Source organism: Xiphias gladius, unplaced genomic scaffold (genome assembly GCF_016859285.1).
Source record: "Xiphias gladius isolate SHS-SW01 ecotype Sanya breed wild unplaced genomic scaffold, ASM1685928v1 HiC_scaffold_1473, whole genome shotgun sequence".
Lineage (NCBI taxonomy): Eukaryota > Metazoa > Chordata > Actinopteri > Istiophoriformes > Xiphiidae > Xiphias > Xiphias gladius.
The window spans coordinates 424,493-445,372 of NW_024401803.1; the positions used below are offsets into that span (position 1 = coordinate 424,493).

General features: G+C 40.8%; 1 protein-coding gene across 4 annotated transcripts in view; it reads right to left on the minus strand.

Moving 5' to 3' along the window:
• Positions 1 to 8,443: 8,443 nt before the first annotated feature.
• The window catches only part of LOC120787409 (1-phosphatidylinositol 4,5-bisphosphate phosphodiesterase delta-3-A-like), a 33,810-nt gene continuing 21,373 nt past the window's right edge, over positions 8,444 to 20,880 (minus strand). For 3 of the 4 annotated variants that reach the window (XM_040123043.1, XM_040123045.1, XM_040123042.1), the window contains 8 exons: positions 15,530 to 15,634; positions 15,190 to 15,343; positions 14,921 to 15,037; positions 14,576 to 14,754; positions 14,300 to 14,302; positions 14,077 to 14,212; positions 12,970 to 13,119; positions 8,444 to 12,850 (listed from right to left, as the gene is read on the minus strand). In XM_040123043.1, the coding sequence (XP_039978977.1) occupies positions 12,690 to 12,850; positions 12,970 to 13,119; positions 14,077 to 14,212; positions 14,300 to 14,302; positions 14,576 to 14,754; positions 14,921 to 15,037; positions 15,190 to 15,343; positions 15,530 to 15,634 (1,005 nt within the window). In that variant the 3' untranslated portion in view covers positions 8,444 to 12,689. The remainder of the gene's footprint in view (positions 12,851 to 12,969; positions 13,120 to 14,076; positions 14,213 to 14,299; positions 14,303 to 14,575; positions 14,755 to 14,920; positions 15,038 to 15,189; positions 15,344 to 15,529; positions 15,635 to 20,880) is intronic. The other variant, XM_040123044.1, reaches the window with a different exon arrangement.

Sequence of the window (20,880 nt, forward strand, 5' to 3'; positions counted from 1 at the left end):
AACATTAAATATATATTTATGACATTGAATGTTCGTAAGATTTTTATTTTAATAAAAACTGTAAATTTATTATCTTGGTTTGGTAGAGCATGTTTTTAGAAACTCATTCAACCCTTACTAGACTTTTCTTTGTAGTATCAAGTTACATAATTCTGTTCAGTCAGATATCTGAAACTATAATATGTCAAAAAATATGCTTACACACAAAAATTCCACCAAACAAAGCCCTCATGTCCAGAGTGCCTTTTTTGTTGCTGACTTGTTGCTGTAAGGAAGCAAACTGAAAACGCGTACTACTTAAAGACACAGTGACATCTAAACCAAGTGGTAGAGATGGCTCAATCATGTTGAATTAAGTTTAAAACCTATTTCAATAAGATATAGTTACTCAAAATGTGCTCTACCAGACAGTGAGACAAATTAAAAGGTTAATTAGTGACACTTCATTTGTATCATATGCTCATAGCTTTTGTATTATTTCACCGAGCATATACACCTCTGAGTCCAAAAGGCCATCAATGCTCCGCTGAATCTGTTCTAGACTCTAGGTGTTTTTGCTCCACCCATCTGGAAATGATGAATCAAAAGATTTTCATTCACTTTCTGAACTGAAGTCACTGGTTTACTTGTCAGTCTGATTTATAGACATTTTCTTTGACATTCCCATTGTCATGCCCTCATGTGATTTTCTTTTTGTTGTTGGTAGTTTTTTAAAAATTATTCCATCTTCCCATATCATTGACTAAATCATCAATCTATGTATCTTGTTCACCAACCATGCTTGACAGACTGGTCTCTATAAAAGTAGCCGTGGAAGTGGTAGGCTTCATATCATCCTTTCTTATATCTGTTCTTCATCCTTTCAATTATCTGACTCAGTGATTTCAGCCTTCGCACTGTGCGCTGCTGCTGTCTGCTGCTCTCTGGCCCTTTCTGGACAGTTATGCACAATGTGCCCCTCCTGCCTGCACCCATACCACTTCCTAGACTCTGATGAGGCAAATATTGTGTATTTAAAACCATCAAATCTTAACTTCATCGCAAGGTTCAAATCTTCATTTTTTATTTTTCAATACCATGTACACTTGCCTCCTGAAAGATACCACGTGCTTCAGTTTTGGTGATTTACACCTCAATGAGATCATGGACACATGGGAAATAGTTACCTGTCTTGCCAAGGTGACTAGTGGGAAAACTGTTGTGTGTGTTTCTCGTGACTATTCCATCTTCAGAAACTAGATCAACTTGTCAATTTAATCTAAAAACATGACATATGCACTGTTCGGTCTCGATGGTGCCTTCACACTTTTGTAGTCAACAGCCTCCACCACCACTAAACTGCATTCCTCCACAGAATAATCCATACTGACAGGCAACTTCATGCCATGCCGGCGGGTGAGTTTCCTTAAACCCTCACTCATTTTGGCTCAACCAACCAGCCTAGTACTGGCTACCACAAGGCACTATATCCTGTTAACACCCCCAAACAGTGCTGTAAGTGCTTGAAAAGCGATTTGACAATAAGCATGGAAAATATACCAGTGAAAAACATGAAAATCGCAAGACCAACAGAGAAATCCCTTAGTCTTCCGCGGTCACATTCTTGACCAATCACAGAGCCCATCCACTTTTTGCTGTTATAGTAATCACGTATTATGTTCATTAATATAGGCTTACATTTAATTAATGTTTCTCTCCCACCACAGCCTCCCTTTGTGGCTCCTGTAAATCCCATCTGCATTAATTGTATGTCTGCTTTTCAGAGACGAACAATTTTACCCAGAAAACTAGCGGTCACGGTTTGTGTGATGTTAGTAAAGGAATTAATCATTTGCATGATCTTCCCTTAAAAGCACATGCAGTAAGGCAAGAGATCCACCTTGACTCCAATCTGGTGTGTCTGATAAAATATATTGTGTTTGGGGCAGAATGCAACGCAACTGAAACCATGCCACAAGCAGCAATAAATCTGAGCTCTGACAATCCTGAGACTGTCCTCCTGTAAAAGAATGAGCCCAAGGATCATCTGTGCAAGCAACTTGTCATGACCCATAGATAGGTTTTATTCTTAGGTGAACTCTAGCGGCTGTAGTAATTGTGACAGGAGCGAAGGAGGAAGTCAGGTGACGCATTAATATAGAGCGACAAAGACTGTATTAGGAGGAGATTGGGATGGATGGATGGATGGGAAGACAAAACACAGGACTTTCACACAGGAGACCGCTGTTCGTTTGTCATGTGAAACCATGACCATTACACAACCTTAACCTCATTTTAGCATTGTAACCATGATGACGAGGATCCTCTAACCTAGTACTTATTTTTACCCAAACCATGATCTTTTCCTAAACCTAACCAAGTAGTTTTCGTGCTGAACCTTACTAAACTGTGATCATTCTACAACCTTAACAACATGTAGTGGCCGTTATCTTCATAGTGATGAAACAACCAGTATGAGAAGAGGAATGATTACAGTGATTAATAACTCTGTGAACATGTGAGCATGGCATGTGAGCAAGACTGACTTGAAAAAATCCAAACCTTCCCTTAAATATACAGATCAGGCTTCTTAGTTTTTGCAGCATCCTAAACACTTTTCACTGAGAGCCCAGGAAGTAGAAACTCAAAATCCATGCTGCACATGAGGTTTACTGATGCAAATCATCAAGAGCAGCACTGAATCAAAAGAACCACTCGGACTGAGAGCTCGCTGTAGGACTATGAGACCTAGTAATAAGTTTAACCTGGCCATTCTATTCCTGAGTGTTACCAGTGGTATGCACCTTGTAGTAAACCCTCTGTATTTACATTCATGAAGGCATCTCTTGATTGTAGACTTTGACAATGATACGCCTACCTCGTCGAGAGTGCTCTTGACCTGGCTAGATGTTGTGAAAGAGTTTTTCTTCACCAAAGAAAAAATTCTGCGATAATCCAGGCCTATTGGACTTGCTGAGCTACCCAGTGATTTCTTTCTTTTTAAGAATGTACCAAATTCTTGTTTTGGCCGCTGTTAAAATTTCTTGTCTGTTAGGTTTGTTTGTTTTTTCAGCGTAATGATGGCCTCCTTCATTTGCATCAACACCTCTTTGAAACGCATATTGAGAGTTCCCGTGAACAGCTACCAAATGCAGATTCAACACTTTGAATTTACTACAGTTGTTTTACTTGCTGAATTTGTCATGAATTAACGAGGGAGCAGGCCACACTTAACCATGAAACTGACTGTCAGTCAATTTTTCTAATTACTTTTGAGCTTCTGAAAATGAGTTACTGTGTATAAAAATTTCTGTAATTCCTAAACAGTTAATACGATACTTTTGTTATGCCCAGGCCTAATGCCGCAAAACATAATTTCTTAGGTCCTGGCTAAGATTAGCGGTAAAGTGTGAATTGAGATTAGTTTTTTATGGTGTGGAAGACAATGCGATGTACTAACAAGAATAGCTGTGCAAACGTATGTGTGTGTCTGTGTGTGTACTTAAAGTGTGTGTAGTTTGGGTATGCTTGCCTCATGCATGTAGACATTAGTTATGTGCAGGTTAGCACAGTCATTTGATTTCGATTTGTGTTTTTTTTTCAGGCTGTATGCAATTCTTCATCCACAGCAGCTCAACAACAAAGCTTTTCTTAACTTAACTATACTAAACAATTCTGCCTACAATTAAGCCCTAAGAGCTCCCTGAAAATGCATTGAAATGCTCTGTGGACAATATAAATGATTCCAATTTAACAAAATATTTTCCTGCCAGTATTGCAGTTCTCCACATACATAAAAGACACCTGTTGGTTTAATATGTATCGTGAAAAAATGTCATTAATGCATACCTGGTATTTACATTAAACAGGCTCAAGGCTGTTCCTACATCCATTTTTGCTTAAATGCGAACAAAAATCTTGCTCATTCCCACATCCAGTTTAATAGTGATTAAGATATATGAAATAGATGCATGAAATGGAACAATGTAAACATGATTTTGTACATATTTTTGAACCTACACAGCAGAGTTTTCCTCATGTGGCCTCTGAGGTATTTCCTTTATTTACTGAGTGGAGACCTTATTGCAACCTTGGCTATGATGTGACCACCAGTTCCCAAAATGCAAAATTTAGAGGTATCACATCCCTATCAAACATGGCAAAATACGCTACAATTAGGACTAAAGAAAGATTGTGGTTACGGTGAAATAAAAGGGAGCACAATAACTATATGTCTGTGACATGACACAGACTCTGGTTTTGTGCATGAAATGCAGACTTGCTACATGCCCATCCACCACCCAGAAATCCACACTCTTATTTTCGACCCCACGACACAAAGGACACACTACTTCCTGCCTTGGCACTGAATGTTAGTTTCAGACATAATTGAGGCCACATTCTTAGGTGCTGAATTGGCCAATTCCCAGGATGCTGTGCTGTGCTTTGTCTAATGACACAGGTTCATCTTAGTCAGATTTTCTTTACATTTACTGGTTTCAGTAAACCAAAGTCACAGTACTGCTGTGAACAAGGGTTTTGGGAGCGCTCATGGCCGAATACAAAATCAGTGTAGTTTTGTGTGTGTTTATTATACTTCTCCAGGCTGCATGTGGGCGTGCACACAGGTCACTAGGATACATTTTTGTGGCGGTTTCTTTTATACTTGTATAAGGTTTGTTTACATTTGTTTTCATCTCCCTTTTAAAGACACCTCCCAATAGGAGTTGAATCAACCAATCAACTTACTTGACACACAGCCAACATAGCACGTATTTGGGATGGGAGGTGTGCACATTAGCTCCTCTGCCAAACTCTGTGACCTGCAATTACCCATAAAACCCTTCCCAGTGTAAGTTTGCAGAGATGTATATACGTGCATCTTCAGAGAAGCTCGCACCAGTTGGTGCTCAGGCCTTAAAAATAATAATGATAACAATTATAATAAACATAGCGATCCCAAGAAGGTCCTCGCACCGGCCAGTGCTTGGGCCCTAATGATAACAATAATAAACATAGTATATCTCATAGGGTCCTTGCATCGTTTTGTCCTTGGGTCCTAATAAACATAACTATTTCAGTAGAGTCCTCGCACCGGTTCGCGCCTGGGTCCTAATTTAACACAAAGTACAGCTAAAGCTGATGGGAATGTCACTAGTTTCACAGGTATTTGGTTATAAATCAAATCATAAGACAAATTGAAAATTTTACGTGATGATAGTATTATTTTTAAAGTCCAGGAGTCACCTACGTCATTAAAAGAATGTCTGTACAACATATAATCACAATCCATCCAATAGCTGTCAAGATATTTCAATCTGGCATTTCATGACCAAAAATTGGGACTGGGATCTCCACACTATCTGCAAAATCCCTGCTGTGCTGCAATAATATTTACCAAAATTCCTCAGCCAGTGTGGAGCCTATGAAAGATCTTTCATATCAGCCTGCTGATATCCACTTAATAGGGCGGGATTGTTCTGGTGGCATAGGTGAGATCCCTCTGGAGGCAGAGGAGGCGGCTGATGGTGAAAGTGGGATCCCTCCAGAGGCTGTGCAGGGTACTGGATTCGGAGTAGGTGGCAAGTGTCAGCGGGGCCAGACAGGCCAACAGGTGAAGCTGAGAAACAGACACAATGGAGGCTGGCCTCTGGAGCATCGGACAGACAGCCCGATGATCGGGCTTGTCGTCATCAGCTGAGTCGACAGCCGAATGCTCTGGGAGGTCTGACAGAGTGTCAGTAGGAACTGTCGACTGGAAACCTGCGCCAGCAGGTGCAGTCTACTGGAGATCAGGAGCAGGAGTCAACCGGACCACTGACTGGGAACCAAGAGTAGGTGTTGGCTGGGCCCCATTGCCTGGAGAGAAGGAGAAGACTTAATGTCGACCAACTCAGGAACATCCTTAAATTCGGGCGACTTAGGAACAGGCAGGACATTGGCTGGGATGGCCGACTCAGGAACAGTCTCAGGAACAGGCCTGGCATCAGCCAACTCAGGAGCAGTCTTGGGAACAGTCTTGGGATGGTATGGTCAACTCAGGAACAGGCAAGGAAACTGGCAAGATGTTGACTGGGACCCCCTTTGCAGGAACAGATAGGTCATCATCCAGGACTCCCAACACTAGGCAGCTGAGGTTCGAGGTCGCTAGGCAGCTGAGTCTCTAAGGAAATTGGCAGCTGAGTCTCTGCGTGGCTGGGCAGTTTGGGGGATCGATCAATAGAAAATGCTTCAATGCATGCCAATTTCAGAGCAGTGTCTTTGTACTCCATACTAGTGTCTAGTGACTAGTGTCGCTAACCATACCAACACACAAGGGAATATGTATATATGTATATTCTCAATTCTTGGTCAGATCATACTGTCACAGAAAGGGAGAACCAAAATGCAGACAAAGGCAGGCTGATGCAATCGAGTAGCTTTTAATGAAGAAAAACAAGGCTTACAGGCAGATGGATAGATATTCAGGCAGGTGAGTAGACAGGCTGGTATAATGCGTTCCAGACAACTCGGAAGTTGAGAATTTCCAACTAGGAAAAGTACAATAGAAAACCACTCATAGTCGAAGTTCCTACTTTTGAACTTGGAGCAAATCCACCTACACTGACTACATGGAGAAGCAGTTGTCTGAAGTCAAACAACACTGGCAGTACTCATAGAGGCATACACTGTAAATGGTAAACCACTAAAAGGCAACGCAAAAAATAAACATAATTTATTTCCTCTCTTGTACATTTCAATCAATAGGGGAGGGGGGTAGGATTTATTTGTAGACAACTATATTTGTATTAGGCTCATGATTGTAATTTTTAGATATTTTTCCATTTATTAAAGTGCCATAAAATAAAATGTATGTTTCCTCCTCTGTTCGTTATGAATGCAAGGAGGCTGCACTGCTGACAGTTCAATTGTCAAATCAAAAACACCAATTTCTCATGGTCAGCCATGTTTTTTTGTTTACATTTGGCGCTGTGCACCTGGAGGTGGAAATCAGAAATTTCAACTGGGAAATTCTGACCTCTGACTTCGAATGGAACACAGCATAAGTATTGGCTGAGATAATGAGAAACTGGGAACAGTTGTGTGTGTGTGGCGGGGCAGGGAAGCTCAAGTGATTGCAGGGCTGATGATATGGTCAGCCATCAGGTGTGTAGATGGGCCAGGCAGTCAGGTGAATGGATATCTGCTGGGTAACTAGAGGAAGGCAGGTCTGGGGAGATGAGGGAAGAAACATGACCTGGGAACAGTGAGAAGAGGCTGGAGACAAATACCAAGGGGAACAGAGGGGAAGATCATGACAAAAACAAAGAAATAACCAAAGTACTCACAGAAAATCAAATTAAGAGACACGCACTCTGGAGGTGTCTTTTCCCACCTTAACATGCCTCCTTTGCTTCCATCCATTCATTATACCCACCATAACAGTGGTACAACATGACAAAGAACTACATGTGACTGTATTGCTGTTTTCTCTGGACTTTAATTTTTTAATCTGTTACTGATCTAATTTTCCTACTATTCAAGGGTCTTCAGATGGGCTGCACATGTGCCCTCTATTGGACAGCCCCCACTGTTCACCGACTGTACAAATTTCTGATATGGGTATTGCTATATTGATGGGTTTGACTGTATGAAATCATTACAACCCCTAATTTAACCCCATAAATACTGACTATCTTTAGGCCTGTTGATGGTGACAGTACAACTTTTTACAAGTGTCTTAATAAACTTAAGTTAAGAGTTAAGAAAATTATTGCTATAATACACAGTTTGGAAATATTAAAGTTTTTTAAAAATGTGGCCTAAGACACCTTGGAGATAGTGGTGTCAGGAGGTACCCAGACTTATCCAGGCAGGCCAGGAGAGTTGGGGATTTTCCAAAGAGACTGACACCATTATTTCCAGTTGGATATAGAGAATGTAACCAAATATGGAAAGCATTACACCATTATTTCCTGATGAAGTGAAGTTCACTTTTTAGAAAAGAAGGTGGAGAACCCACCAGCAAGGAGGAGCAGTTTGGGGTATAAAAAATGATGTATAGCTATGCTTTCTTCAGTCGATTTCCGGAGCTAACTCAGGTTTATCTCTTGTGTATGCATAAACTCTATTGCATTGAACTCTGATCATCTCCAGTGAGTTTTTGTGAACTTTTTGGGACTCCAGTAACTCATCACCTTCACTGAAGTTAAGTGTTTGAAGAGAGGTCAAGAGTTAAACTCTGGCCCTGATCTGGGCATCTTTTTCTCCAACAATATATGAAGCACTGCTTCAGTAACATGTAGCAGCATATTGAGAATATCGAATCCATATCGAATGTGTGAGTGATCCATAAAATACAATTTTCCTTCTTAATAACTTCAGTCATTGGAGGTAAGTGCAAACATTGACTTAACAAAGTCAGTAAAACATTGAAAAATAAGACTTTTTAATATCTTTATTATTTTTTTGTAGAGAGCCATAATATGATGATGATTATAAAGGAAAATGTAATGCTGGAATTCTACTTTTTCACTGTGAAAAACAAGTCAGTTGTCTATGGTCTATGATTAAAAATTGGACTTTGGTTACTCAAGTACCATCTGACATTATGAGGTTCTTCAGTTTGTTCGGGTTAGGGTTAGGGCTACTATTTTCACAATGTTTTAAAACACTTCTATTCAATCATCGTGTATATATTACCTGGTAAAAAAAAAAGTAATAGGTTAATTACTATACAGCTCGTGCAGCACAAAAGCAAACAGTATAATATTTCAGTTACAATAAATAAACGACAAAACTGTCAATACGTTGAATTGTACAGTTCAAGAAACACAACTTTTTACCATATATGTAGTTCTTTTGCTTACAGTTCATCATACATGTGAGTAAGTGCAATATTGGTCAATCAGAGCTAGGATTTGTTATATATCGTTAAATATTGGGAGTAGGTCTAAAAATTAAAACTTTACCCCAATTCAGAAGATTATATGTTCTGTTAAATGACATTAAACTGTATTCATCAAAAAATGATTTATGTGACAAAAATGTTCCTAAAATGCCAAAGATATTCTGAAGCTGTTTGATTATTTCATTTTTTTTTTAATGTCTGAAGACTAATACTGGTCTCAAATAGGTTATCTCTTCTTCCCAGCACCCAGCCCTGATTGAAAAACTCCTTCAAGTAATAAGATTCTCTGAGATAAAGTCACCATGTAATATTCATAGTACTTCTTTTCATATGTAAATTAACAAAATATCAATGTTCTAAAACCAAATGCTACAAAAAACTTAAAAATTTCCTTCATCAATAAAAGCAACACTGTAAAAAACCTATTCTTGAACATGATAACCTAAGGTGGATGACTTAAGAGAGTGAAGTTTAACAAAGAAACGTGTTGTATGATCTGTTCAAACACTGATAATAATAAAGTCATGTCACAGTCACAAAGGATCATCTGTCAGGTTGACTTTGGCATGCACAGAACAAGCTTGAAACCAAAGTAAAAAATGGCAAAGTAAAATATAACAAAGAAAACTCACTGCAACTATCCATGTATGTCTCATCTACCAAGCTAACAATAAGGCAGCAGCTCTATCTAGTGCACATCATCATCTTGCCATAGAATAACTGAACAAATTCTATATTAAAAAAACTCGATGGCTGCTTAAAAAAATAATGTCTTTAGAATCTGTTTGCCATTTAACATAATACACTAGGCCACATTATAAAAGTACAGGGATGGAATCCTTCCTTTGCACATCATGTGTCAGACAGGTAGCAACAAGAGCTATTCTTTATAATGGTTATCTAACATATTTTAAAATAAATGTGTTTTATTTTCCATACGGCTTTTGCTATATACAGTTGTATTGGGGACATTGCCCAATTTGAACCTGATATCAGATTTTTACTAGAGCTGCATTAGGATCTGAACATCTTTATTACAATGTTAAAAGAACAGGTTTGGATTTCTCTGTGGCCCTGTTCATACTTCGCATTAACATGCGTCTTGGATGATCCGATATCAAGTGGACAGCTCTAATGTCCATGTGTAAATGCACTCAAAATGGTAGACACATTGAGATCTGATGACTCAGGCCACATTTGGAGCTGGTCTTGGCCGCATATGGCCACATTCTTTTGGCAGTGTGTACGCGAATGTGTCCTGGGCCACATTGAAGGACACAACCTACCTAACACTAGTTTGTGTTGTTGCCTTGGCAATGCATGTCCATGAATTTGGGAGGTGGAGCTGCTGAAGAAGTACAGTACAAAATCCTCTTTCAATGCTAAAAGGTTTTCTAATGTTTAAGCTTAAGTTACAGCGTTTTTAGTATGAAATCCCCTCTTCCCTTGAACAGTGTTTCCTTGATGAGCTGTGGCAGCAGGTCAGCACTTTTTACTTCCCAGAAGTCATACTTAGGTTTTTTTGACGGGACAAAACTCTGGCAATAAACCTACAATACACCAACTTCATTCGGCTATGTTCACACCAACATTAATTCTGTATAAAAAATGCAGCTCCGTCATTTAATTCAGTGAACTCTCCATTGGTACTGCCTTGTTAGGTAGTAAAAGTTGACCTCGGCTCAGCCCCGTTTAAGTTCACAGGTAGATTAATTCATATTGGGAACAGCCTAATTCTACAATTTACCTGACAATCATCAAGACAGAAGAAATAGATTCAAAGAACCCTTATCCAACCTCTATGGAGTTCATCCCACCCCAATAAGATGCATTTTTAATTAATATTTGACTGTCACCTTTCAACAAAGAAGGTAACATGAAATGACTGTAATTATCATTTCTCACATTATGGACCAACTGGAATCATACACACAAACACTGCAGTCCTCCCCCTCTCCCGTTTTCTCACTCCTAAAGGGGTCCCAAATGGCAGACGACAGGCCCCTACCCTAAATCACACCGCATTCCAATCTTGACAAGGGACTAGCATTTTCCTCTTTAACAACACATTTGAAATAATATGAAAATAATTGTTCAACTATTCCTTAACCTAGTTAATATTATTCCTCAAATGTTTTCAGGGAATTTGGTGCAACTCTCAAGTCTCAAGGTCTTAGGAAAGCCTCAAGAGTTTATTGCATGAGCTGAGCCAGTATCTATCATGTAACCATACTGCCATCTACTGACCATGTCTAATTAAGCATTCTCTATACAACCTAATGAGCATCAAATATTCTTAATTGTGTTCTATTATTATTAATGTTGTATAATTCCCATAGAAATTGTTGATTTTTTTGTTTAGTCAATTCCCTACTTGTATTATGTTGAAGATTTGCGAATGATACACTTCTGCGACTTTAGCACATAAACCCCAGATTAAACAATTTAAAAGGTATTGACAAATTATGCCTTTCTTCAGTTGAAGCAAAGACAGAAGACCCCAGTTGATGAACAACTGTTACAATGCCCATGATGTGCCTGGCATCCCCCTAAGGAAATAAAAGCAGCTGGACTTTCGTGTTCGAGCTTACTGTCTGCTCTGAAGCTGCTCTTCTGTCGTTTCTGCCCTCATGTTCTTCTTTCTTTCGCCACGTGTTTTCTGAGAAGGTTTTTTTGAATATGTGTGACCTGTAGCTCCTTTATTTTGAGAGACAAGTCAACAACAACTTGAATCAGAAGAGCAGAACTTCCTTAGATCATTTTTTGTAACTTTTAATTATTACTCCAGCTTCGCTTTAAAGATTTTTGAGGTTTTTTTTTTTTCATTTGGCCAACACCAATCCCTTCTAAAGTTATCTAGTTAAAGTTAAGTAACTTATTAGAATCATTACTTTATTCCACATCAACCTGCAAGAGTCACAGGCAGACAACTCATCTTCCCCAACCGCCTACGGAGAACTCATCAGCGGTGCCAAAGGAAGAGTCTGCTGGCAGACTTCCAGATGCTGAAACAGTGGAAAAACACTAGCATAACCCATCACCCAGGCAACCAATGATGCGTCAGAGAGGATCTTTCCAGAGTACGCCGTGAAAGGTCTATTAACAACCTCTAACGACTACTAACCACAAAAAAGTCCTTCCTGCAGAAGTTGTGAGACTTAAGTAATTTTGGGGTTAGCTTATACTCAATGTTCTGTGAATGAAGAGACAAAATCTAGCACCAAACTTTGGTCCTGGTCGTGTTGATTCATACATATAGACTCCTGGAGGCTGGATCGATGTGTTGTTATTAAGTTCTTGAGTCCTGCTCTAAAGATCAAACCCCATTAAATAAGGAATTAAAGAGACAGTTCTGGTTTCAAGTATCCAGTCACAGTGGTTGTTAGATTTTGTTTGAGGGAATGAGGCTAGGAGTGTAGTTAAACCCACCAACCACACCCAAAACTGACATTTGGTTCATTGGTGATGATCTAAATGTCCCTCCCTGATTGTATTTCCATTTCTGCTATTTAGACATCCCTAGGAAGATCAGGAAATTTAGAATACCATAGAATACCATATTAATCTGTAGGCAACGAACAGTGAGAGCAGCATTTACTTCTTTACAAATTTGTAATACTGGTCAGCATTTTTGCGACAACCTGTCTATAAAATATAGACAGGTTGAGGATATAGCTGCAGCATTTGCAAGACAATTTTATAACCATGGAGTTTTATGACTTTGGAGCCAGATCGTTTATTGCCTGGATCCAGGCAGATATGTTATGGCATCTTCCCATAGTGGCTTCCACGCTTCATGTGGCTAGGGGGAGAGGGGGGATTAGGGTTCCTTGGCTGAAGACTTGGTTAGTGACCTGGCTGGTGAATTTGTTGATGATTTGTAGAGACTGCTTTGACAGGGGGTGACTGTGACGTGGATGAACAGAGAGGCAGGTGAAAGGCTGGAGCCATCCAGCTTGAGCAGTCGGACATGACGATAACCTGCAGAGGTAAAGGAAAGAAGGTCAGTAGAACAAATGGTTGTTCACACTGTGTTGGCGACCTGGCAAGTCTTTTTTACAGCCCCCATATTAGCTAAAACATACTGTCCCTAAACTCACCTGTGCGGAGACTGGTGAAAGGCAGGGTGTATTGCCCTAGGAAGTCATTGCTTGAGGTATAGTCATGGTCTTCCACCATGAAGCGAACCAGAGCAAGGTCAGGGACATGGACAGTAAAGTTAAATGTACAGTCCCACCGTGGATTAAAGCCTGAAAAAGAAACAACATTTTTTACAGACTTATTCACACCAGTTTGTGTATTTTTACCTGATGAACTTTGCATGGAATCATGTTCATGCCGTATGTGATTCCCATCCTTTTTTGTTCGATGTACCCCCACAGCCCTGTCAGATAAACTAACATAGCCCTATGTGTAGCCATGGTTGAGCCTAGGTGGTCCTGGGCCCACCCATTCACAAGGCTTCATAGGACCAGCATCAAATCTAAACTAATGAATGCTAATCATTAACTCTTTCTAAATGTTCTTTAGAATAAATGTATTTGGGTCTTATTTTACCACTTATAATAATTCTGTTTCTGAATGGCAGCAGCAATATTTCATAAAACTATCAGGACCTCAAATATCCATCAACATATTGTTTAAGTTTGTCAATTACTGTTCAACCCTTTATCTTTATTTACTTTTAGCTTTTTTGACATTTATCCAGTACTTTTCGCTAACTGTTCAGACTTTTCTGCTGCTTACTAGTTTTCAGGCAGTCTCAACAGCAACAAATAGAGGTCAGGTATGATTGATTGATGTGGATATATTTTTTGAAATAGTTATTCATATTATTTCAAATTAGTCAAACTCCATAATCTTTCCATATACCCCATTACAAATGCAGAAGTACCCCCTGAGGTAGAACTACCCCTGGGCAGGAATCACTACTTTACAGTATGTCATTGTCATCGCTATGACACTTCAAAATGCAATGGTCATTGTACCCTTTTTTGCTGTTGTTTACAACTCATATATTTCATCAAACAAATCTTTTTTTAACCACAATCCACTTACTAGGTTTTTTGGGGGCTTTAAACTACATCTCAGTCTTCATTAGCTACAATATTCAATGTATGACTATCTAAAGCTGTGGAGAAATTCCTTAATGCTACCACTGAAGTCATTTAAATTGCCAAAGGGTCTTTTGTCATTAGTGTATTTACCATTGTTGTCGACATAATGAGTTTTCTTCTTATTGTTGTCGATGGGAACACCGTGTATCTCCACCTGCACTTGAGGGTCCACAATGGAGCTGGGCTTGTCCCATTCTGGTTTGGGCAGCTGCTGAGCTGAAATAACCTGGAATAAAAATAAGGGAGATCTTAATTTCATTGGAGAATCATTACAGAATTTAGCATGAAGAGCCTATCAAGCAACAGTTCTTACACTCTGATAAAATGACGTTCTCTGAGTATACTGATGTGGTCCAGTTTTCCTCCATGGGTCATGTATGGATTCAAGATGAAGTCAACTACAACTCTCTAGAAGCATTTCAGTAAGAAACATCCAATCTTCAAGCTTAAATTCTCATGCAGTTTAATGTTGAGGAAAATAATTATCTTTCAAATGCAAACTAACAGTGGGGAAAATACTTCTGGAACTTGCAATTCCACCTGTTCTGCTACTTGCTACTCATTTAGGGCAAGTATTGCGCCATCTTACCTGAACAGTGAGCAATACAGGTCTATGGCCAGGACCTCTGCCAACATTCTCTGGGTTGAATGTGCTGTCAATCTGGCACATGAAGGGAGGTTTCAGGATGTACCCACACTGACCATTCTGTAGGAACCTGCCTTGGTTTAGGTCCATCTGCTCACCAGGTGTCTGAAGGTTCAAAGCAACTGGAGAACACAATACAAAGGAGTGTTAACAGCTGCATTTCTGTTTCACACAGTGTGGTATAGGTGGTGTGCAGTTAGGACAGAGTGGAAGTTGTTTCTGAGTGACAACTCTTGATTGGTCTGTTAACTTCTCTTGAGGACTGAATAATATAAAATAAGCTCTCACCAATCTGACAGCCTCCATTCCACATCTCCTGAGGGTTGTAGTTAGAGGACTGGAAGCGCTGTCCTGAGGGGTAGATCCTGCTAAGCTGGTGACTGTTGTGACGCACAAAATACATCCCTGGAGGGGAAGGGGAAGGAAAAATAAAGTCCAAGTTAGTCCAGTCAGTCCAACAGTATACTGAAGAAAGATTAATTTTCTGGAACAAGGCAGAAAAAATGTGTAACTTTCTGTATCCACACAAGTAAATGTAAGTATAGTCAGCATCATACCTGAGTCCTTAATGTGCCTGAGAGCTTCACTTTCAGAGAAAGAGGACATTTCAGTCGCTGGGTTTTTGGAAGCTTGTTCAAAGCTTTTAAAAGGAACACTGCGGGTGTACACAACCAGCTCTGACAGCTCTGGACTCAGCTTAGAAACACTTGGCTGGGATGACACACACAGAAACCAATCACATTCTTAACCAACTGAACTGGTAAACAACTGGTAACTGTCAATTTATCCTCAGGCAGAAATCCAGAATGAGTACACCAATGCCCCAACCCCCCTAAAAAAATTGGTAAATTGATGAGAGCCACTAGGTTAAATGTGCACTGGTGGTGTTATACCCACCTTCTTGTCCTCCTCATCTGAGGAACTGAGGTCTGAAGTCCTGGATGAGCACTCCTCCACCACACGCTCCTTCTTCCCCTTCACAAGGATTTTCCCTTTAAGATCCTGCACAGACACAACCAACATACACACACACACACACACACACACACACACACACACACACACACACACACACACACACACACACACACATTACCAATTTGTTTGATAATGATAATCATAATGGAACTATTTTGTCATGCAAACAACACCATTACTACTGAAGCTATAACACCATGACTGCTACTTTGTGACACCGTTACTACATTAATAATGCTACTACAGCTTCTACTGTACTCCGGTTCCAAAAAATGCATTCGGCTGTTAGTGAAAAGACCCGTGATCATCCTCTAAATAGTCCAAGGGATGATCAGCTATTTGGCTTGGCTTTTGGAGTTTCCATAGAAGACAGTATAACCTCAGTGAAAGTCAGCCTCACACATGTAAACAAACTGGCATGCATGGATGAGTATGGGAGGGTGGTTAGGTCAGCCAGCTACTTGGCCTGTATGTAGATCCCTATGCAATTAGCCATATCGGCTATTAAAGGAGGCTACTTTCTGTTTACTTTTGGTTGGACAAGTGGAGACAAGTGTTTCAAATGATTCATGTAAATTCATGTTAATTTGGAAAGCTGTGGGAGCCTCACACACTTTAAAAAAGTAGCCCATTACACAGTCCAGTACTATCCTCTAATTATTCATCGAATTAATACATTTTGTTTTTCACATTTCCACTACTATTCACACATACAATTGCAATAATACCTTGTTATTGATATATCACCTACACATATACCACTTGAGGGATTATAAGTGATCAAATCATCTAATATTTCTCCTTTGTTTCTTTATTGTGTGTGTTTGTTGGATATTTTTGGTGGTTTCACAGACTTGGCTGTCATGTATTGCCTCTTCCCTATAGGGCTCCTCCAGTGGGTGTCTCGCTCACAACCCCCATATCTCCCAGCCTTCTCCTAAAAGGGTGATCTTCAGCAATTGGACACTCCAGTTTGTCAGTTTGACAGAATATCCTTTGGCACATGAAGGTCAATCTTGATTTTTGCATTGAAGCATTTTGAGCAAAAGGTCTGGCTCCTGAGGGTGACTTCACTGAAATCAACCCTAGAGGTTACACTCTGTCCTGCTGGGTGACACTGCTAATAGGACACTTCAATTGGTTGGTTCAACTGAGCTAATCTGGATGTTAAGATGATTCATATTGAGTGTTGTCCCTTTGTACATACAGGTACCCTTTAACCTGACATTGCTGTTGATAGTTGGTTGTGAAGCTAAGCACCCAGGACTGTTCCATCAGGGCTGAGTCTGTGTGACTGACCCTGTCTGGGAAAGCTGCTAGAGGGTCCCTGAGCCACTCTTTCAGTTCGCAACCTAAATACCCCAACCCATTGTCATCTTGGTAGCAAATCACATTGCTCACACTTAACCACAAGCATAAACATACAGACCCCAGCCACACACTAATGGGTAAAATAAGCTATTGTGAGAGACCCTATTAGTTCATAGCACTAATTCTGCCTAATCACCAGTAGCCTATCCTGCCTTCCTAAACTCTCATCTGACTTCTTTGGTTTTAGTTGTGTTCCGGTTATTCCTAAAATGGCCGGCCTGGTAAGCAGCAGGTAAATTGTCGTGGTATAGGGACTTAGTTGGTAGTTACACAAACACATGACTCCGTACTGCCATCACACCGTAAAACACTAAACAGATGTAATTGTGGAGTCACACGTGTGTTAGTGTAATAAGTGAGTAACAAAGAAAAAAAGACAAGAAAAAAAAACGGGATATACCTTAATTGCCTATACAGGTACATGGTGTCAGCCCTTTCTTAGGTTTTAGTCAGAATAAGTACTGTGTGGCTATTCACACTGGACTATAAACATGTTGACAACGTCCAGTCAAGCTGACCCCTGTCTTCTATGGGAGAAATTGGAGTTTTGGATCAACATCATAACAGGTGAACTCTTACCAAAATATGCTGACAAACTCCAAACCCAGGTACAACTGCAGCTTGACCAAAAAATAGCTGAGATCTTCACTAATATCACCATGAAGTCTTCTGGAAACAACAAATTGGTCAAATATTCAGCTGTGATAGAGAAATAATTCAGTTGGAACAAGAAACCAAAGCCCTGTCTGATCAAAATGCATGTATCAGCCTACTGTTAACCGTCAAGCAACAGCGACTGACTTGGGCAGAGTCGCATCACCCAAGTAAGCAGGAAATCAAGAAAAGGCTACAAGAAGGAAGTGGAGAAACTCAAAAGGTCTCAGGTTAACTGAAAATCAATTTCTTTACCTAGCATGAAAGCAACAGGGAGGAATTGATTCAAGTGAAGAGAGAAATTAGGTAATTTTACAAGATAGGCAAGGGATTCCCAAGGTCTCAGTACCAGATGAAAACATCATCATCCAGTCAAGCAGCATCCAACAGTCAAAGAAGAGTTCTTGAAGATAGAACAGACATTCATCAGCACAATGTGCCGCAAAGTCAGTACCAAGTCTGCCAATGGATCCCAAGAGAACCACCTTCAGGGAAGGACACCAAGAGGAAACTTTTCAGGAGTGGCGTAGAAGGGTGTCCATCAGAGGCTTAGACAAGGTTGCATGGAACATCAGCACTTGCACCCCTAGGGGGCAATGACATCCATGCTTATCTGCAAGACACAGACTTCCATCTCAGAATGTTATATGAAACAAACTCAAGATAAAGTGTACTTAATTAGGGTAACCTCTAGCCTTGAAGTCCGCAGCATCCTGGATCGTCAACCAGAAGAAGTCATGGCTGACTCCCAGCTGCTGCGTGAGGCCCCGACAAGGGAATTTGCCGACCCCAAATCAGAACAGGGTACAATGGATGTCAAACAAGGTAAGCAAGAGACCCCTTAGGCATACTACAACCACCTCAGGAAAGCCTACTTCAGGTCTTTAAAAAGCTTTTCCTCCATTCATCAATAAGCCGGTACCTGGGTTTAATAGCTGACCTTCTCACGATGACGATCCAGCAGCTAAGTGACCTAGCCATTAAAGCTTACAACCAACAGAAAGCAACCGCCGCTTATCGAGCCCCCTAAGTGCAAGATGAAAACAGCCCCAATACTCCAAAGTAAAAGGGTGGCCAAACAAAACGATTCAACCTGTCCAACTGAAAGGGAATTCCTAAACATGCTAAAGGACTTCTTGGAGAATGACTTCTCAAACAAACCCAAAGACTATACCAAGAAGAAGCCCTTATGAGTAGAGGGCAGCGGACAAGGAGCACTCGCCGTCCAAACACCCAATTGCTGCAAAAACAAGCCAAAACAAACCAACTCCCGCAGTCTACAGAATCCAAACACAGTAGTATTGAGAAAAGCTGCTCAGTGACAGCGGTCCCATGGATGGCGTCAACCTCCAAATTCCGGTCAATACCCCAAGACTTCAACCCCCTAGGTGACCTTAAGAAAAGGGGGTTAGCAAGGAATTTCTACTTGACAGCTACCCTTGAAGAAAAGGTACAGCTGTAAGCCCTAACTGACACAGCTGCAAACATCACCCTAATGATAACCAAGCTCTCCACCCAGGTACAAGCAGCCATTCTTAAACTGAACAAAACCCTGCAGATGAAGACGTGCTCCCTGACCATTCAAGTTCACATGTGGGCACATGGATGGGACAAATCGCCCTACTACAAATGTCTATAGATCACAGAGGACTGACACCTAGTGGTACATGCCAGTACGACGAAAACAGAGCAGTCAAACCAACTTGATCTATGCTTGTCAGAACATGGCTCCCCAGAAGAGCCCTACAAAGGACAATAGTGTAGAACTAAAGCCAACTATGTTGGCCTCCTCATACCGTAAGACATTGAGCCTCAGTCTGTCTGCATTCAGACCATCCAAAATGTCAAAGCACCCTCAAATGTGTCAGTACTGTGCAGTTTCCTTGGAGTGTGCAACTACTCGCGACAGTTCCTCAAAATATTCACTACATGCTTGTTTGAGGTCCCAATGCTTGACCAGCTTGTTGCTTGATGTCTTGAAATTGTTGCGTTTCCAGCATAGGAAGTGGCAGGTGAAACTAGGCGTGCGTAATCGGACTCAGTCCAGATGAGCAGGTTTTAACGCTGTGATTGACAGCTGTTTGGAGAGCGATGAAGATTGCCACTATCTCTGCATACCGAGTTGTGTGATCTCAAGTTGAGGGGGCAGAAATAGGTTATCATTGAGCAATACGATACCTGCATGTGGTTTGAGGGCTCCTTGATGATTAAAGGAACATCAATCCACATAGGCAGTGACCATTCCTTGGCAAAGGTTTTCGTCAAAATAGTGGTGATTTTCTGATGCGGGACGCAGATTTACTTGGCTTACAGTTGTGGAGAGTTCATCTTGGGAGCATTTTTGCCAGTGCCCAATGGCAGTTTGTTTTGTGCATACTAGACTTCAACGTAGTGGCCTTGGAGTGTCATGCGTGAGTTGGTGGGCACTCCATCTCGGATGCACTGACTGTTGAAAAAAAAAGGCACTGGTTGTTATTATGTTTCAATAATGATTTTCTGGCTGCTGATGTATTTGGAAAAGTGCTTCATGGCCCAAATTGTGCATAGCGGGGCTTTTTCACATTCTGATTATTTGCACTCCCCTGGATTGCAAATACTTGGCCTGTCTAGGTCATATTTCTGGAATAGTCCAGCACTTAGGCAGTGGTCTGAGAAACCTGCTTCAAGGTGGAATTCTTTGTCTGTGTTTAGATAGACCAAATGTGGTGCAGGACCCAGGAGCTATTTCAGTTGCTTCATTGCATGTTATATCTGTCAGACCCAGCCACAAATGCCATCACGGAGGTTGACCTCAAATAACTCCTGGGACTATGCCATCTACAGAAAATTCAACACAGGCTGCCCCTCCAGAACAACATACTGCTCTATGCCCCTGATCACCGCATATCACCACAGCTTGTGGTCCCTCAGAGCCGAAGGCGAGTGACATTAATGTACGCCCATGACACTCCATGTGCCGGCTACCACAGCACCCAGGCCATGTACAAAGCCTTCAGCCACACAGCCTACTCAACAGGTATGCACCAGGACATGACAGAATATGTCAAGGGATGCATGGTCTGCAGTCAATTCCAACCAGCAAATCTGAACCACAGGTTGCCTCTACAACGGAAACGGATTATGTTCCTATAGTCACTACCTTTGCCTTCGTGCAGCAGAATTTATTGCAGAGACTGGAACATATTACAGAGACTGGAAAATTTAATTGGCATTAAAGGAACCATTCTAAGATGGTTTAAGTCCTA